The 3983-nt window shown below is 35.1% G+C and overlaps 1 protein-coding gene across 1 annotated transcript in view; it reads left to right on the top strand.

The window, feature by feature from the left end:
* LOC117178659 (cytochrome P450 4C1-like) overlaps positions 1 to 3983 on the top strand; it is a 166991-nt gene that overhangs the window by 34534 nt on the left and 128474 nt on the right. The window contains exon 4 of the mRNA XM_033370083.1: positions 2608 to 2742. Coding sequence (XP_033225974.1) covers positions 2608 to 2742 — 135 coding nt within the window. The remainder of the gene's footprint in view (positions 1 to 2607; positions 2743 to 3983) is intronic.

The raw sequence follows: 3983 nt of genomic DNA on the forward strand, positions 1-3983 counted from the left end.
GCCTTGGAGGAGATTATGTTGAGAAATAAAAAAAAAAAATTCTTAAAAACGTTGTTTTTCTTGGTCAGGCCGGAAACTTATCAATCCACCCTCGTATATAAGCTTCTTCCAGGAGTTGTAAGGATAATCTCGTGTAAGGGCATTGGGGCTATAAATCGATTTGCTTTAGGGATGGGAATAGGAATTAGGTTGCAGGGTTAGCAAATCTTCTTGCTCTAAGACAGGAACATTTACTATATACATGAGTCGTTTATTGATTATTCCAATGGTGATTTCGGATATATTAACTATGTGTTAATAGTTTTGAACTCATACCTTAATAGAGTTTTTTTTTATTTTTCACTTCTTCCAGTTGTTTAAGTTCTATGATCAAAATCTCGGACGTTAAAATTTAGGGGTGTACAATTCCATGCTTCCCATCATCTATAGCATCGATTACACAGGCAGTCGAAAAAAAGTTCTTGTCCACCAGACAAGATAAACATTTCTATACGTTTTGGGGTCAGTGAATCCGAATCCGGGGTAGATTTGACTCGGTTAGGTCGCATTTTTTTCCTAACCTAAAAAAATGATGAAAGTTGAAACATTCATTTAAACACCCAGAAAGCAAAGAGGTTATATGTTTTCAGGGTCACTGAGTAGAAATTTACTGGCCATTTGACTCAGCGAGCTCGCATTCCATTCATAACCTTGAAAAAAATTTGAACCCCGGAAAACTGTACCTGAAATGTGAAAGAAACAATTTTTTTTCGTTTTTTTCGATGATATCTTGTTCTTTTATTCTCGAAAGACCTATGAAGGGGGTTTCTATGACCTTTCATCCGTTTTTGGACAACCTCTCTTTGCTACATATGTAGAAAAAATCACTAGTATCTTTGTTGCATGTATGTTTCGAAAGAGAAACTGACAATTGTTTGTTTGAACGGGCCATATGTGTTAAGAATAACCCGCGCGCGAGGGATCCTGGTCCAACCGCAGGTGAGTATACCGCCCTAGCGGTGATAACTCTCATACCTCACTAGGCGTAAGGGCATGTGATACTTACAGTTTCCCCGGCTTTTTTCCACAAAAATTAAAAATTTTAAAAACTAAATTTGGGGATGCCATAACTACCATAACGGACGTCCCTGGACTCTTTTTTGAGGGATAATTACAAAAAAATTTATTGTACTAAATACAAATTTTATGCATGAGCATTATTTTGAGGTTACGTCGTTTTTCATTTCTGCCTTTCCAATAATCTTGAAATTATTTATGAAATAAACTTTTTGATTGCCTGCAAACAAGTTTAGTTCCGGGAGATTAGTTATGATGTTTATTTGTAAGTCCAAAGTTTTCGGCCAAAAATATTGTGTACTTTGGAAGTAACGCTCGGGTGAATTGTAACACACATAACTTTGAAATATACATGCACGTTGTTAGCAATATAAAAAATTTTTTGATAAAAAAACAAAAAAAAAGTATGTGGGGACGTCCGTTAGCATATTCGCTATCATTTCTCAGATTTTGAAGGCAAAATATTTCTTATCCTAGGAAGAAAGCCGAGGGAATCTAACACTGAAAAAACTGATACTATTTTCTAAGCGCTATGCAAATTAATCAGATTTTGGTAAATTAAAACTTTTTTGAATTAACCTACAAGAAAAGTGTGTTGGGACGTCCGTTAGCATGTTCGCTATCATTTCCCGAATTTTTAAGACAAAATATTTATTAAGCTGGAAAAAAAGCCAGGGGAATCTGAAACTGGTAAAATCAACCATTTTCTAAGTATCACATGCCCCTAAGTATAATAGTTTTCCGATTTTGACGAAGACTATGTCAACTCGTCGTCGAGCATACTACGGCTTCCTCCTCACATCCTCACGCCCACCTGCAAGGCAGAAGCCTTCGTTGGCTTCGTTACCTCAACAAATCTGAAAACGAATCATTCTACACATCCTCTTTCGGGGCAGTTGTCATCATCACAGTATCTGCGAAGGCAGAAGGATTTTGCGCTATTGGGATCTGAAATACTCGAATACGCCACCTGGTGACAGAATCGGAAAGCCCTGAGCGCAGGTAAATTTTGACGGGAAGTAAAGGCGAATATGCGAAAATAATTTTTCTAAAGATTTTACAGTGCTTTTTACAGCGAAACCGGGAAAATAATGAAAAGTGATAAATAAGAAAGTTACAAATAAAATAAATCAAACTTTATCAATGGAGTTTTCGCCACAAAAATCGAAAATCAAAGTGCTTTGGTGTGTTTTTGGTTGCTCTTCAACTGGTCGAAAGCATCAAACTGTTCAGTTTTTCCATTTTCGGAAAGCTGGTGAATCATCCGTGAACATTAAAAATGCGTCTTGTTCAGAACATGCACCGAAAGACACTGTCAAAACGTCATTTTTAATATGATTGACATATTGAGTTTTACTCTAAAAAAGGCAATCGTTTTTCCGACAAAGAAAGAAATCTTTAGAAATCTACCGACTTGCTTTGAAGACTTTAAGGAAACTCGAATTATACTTGATTGCACTGAAATCGAAATACAAAAGCCTAAAAACCTATGTTGTCAGTTGGCAACATATTCGTTTTATAAAAACAAATATACTATAAAATATATAACAGGGCTTACCCCAGGTGGTTTAATTTCATTTGTTAGCAAAGGATATGGCGAACGTGCTTCAGATAAAGCGATATTTGAACAGAGTGAGTTGATTGAAAAACTCGAGGAAAGCGGTGAAGACAATGACAGGAAACAAGGTATTATGGTGGACAAAGATTTTCTTACAGATGAAGTTTGTAAAGACTATGGAATAAAATTATAATCAGACCACCATTTATTAGAAACCAAATTCAATTTTCAGAAGAATGAGCTTTAGAAAATTGTAACATTGCTAGTGCAAGGGTACATGTCGAAAGAAACAACCAGAGACTGAAAATTTTTGCAATACTCGGGTGCAAAATGCCTTCATGCCTAATTGTTAAATGTGATAAGGTCACGACAATTGTATGTACAGTTCTCAATTTGAGTTCGCCAATTCTACAAGAAAGTAGATTCCTTTAAAATGAATCCGAACAAATTTCTGCGAGCGAAAATATGGAAGATGAAGCCAAAGGTTAATTAGTTTTAAGAATAATTGTTTTTTAACAAAGGTTATAAAGATGTAATCAATATTAACATTTTTATTTTATTTTACAGTCCTTCCTTAAGACACACATGATGGATCATATGACAGAAATAAGCTTTTTTAAGAGCAGGAAGCATTTCGTTCAGAAATTCGTGATCAATATCAACTGATATTACTTTGCAGGTCGCATCATGCGAAGCATAAATAACAAAATCAGTTTTTCTTAAATGTAAAATCGCCATGCCCAATTGAATTTTTTCAAAGTAATATCAGGTTGATTTACATAGGTTAAAGTTTTTAGAACTACTTCTATAGTCCATGTTTTATCATTCCATTACATTTCCATTCCATATTTCATCATGACAGTCGAAACCGTCTTAAGATAAAAATAGTTGATGGATTTCTTGTACCAATCAGTCTATATTTTCTTTCTACTTTCCAACTTCGTAAATGACTAAGAGTTTTTTCACAAATGGTACGAGGATCACCACTTAGACAACTCAATATACTCTCACAGCAACTCTCAAAAACATCACCTTTTTCGAATCCTGACAATGTTTCCATAAATTCTGATGGCTGATGACTAAAAATAGCTTCTAATTCAATTGAACTACTGGAGTAATTATTACCATCATATGATTCGGGAAACAAAGGTTCATGTCGGCCAAACCTGTTTTAAGCAAACAAAACGGAAAGCTTATTTTACATTGTCAATTCACAGGACCTAAATATACTAACACTTGAAATCAGTAAATTATTGATTTTCAATTTGATTATACGAGGGTAGTTCAATAAGTCCTTAGAATGACCAACAGATGGCGCGCGAATCGCTCCAAATCATCTGTTTTCAGTCAGCACCACTCCCGACTAGAT

The sequence above is a fragment of the Belonocnema kinseyi genome, chromosome 8 (genome assembly GCF_010883055.1).
Source record: "Belonocnema kinseyi isolate 2016_QV_RU_SX_M_011 chromosome 8, B_treatae_v1, whole genome shotgun sequence".
In the NCBI taxonomy this organism is placed as follows: Eukaryota; Metazoa; Arthropoda; class Insecta; order Hymenoptera; family Cynipidae; genus Belonocnema; species Belonocnema kinseyi.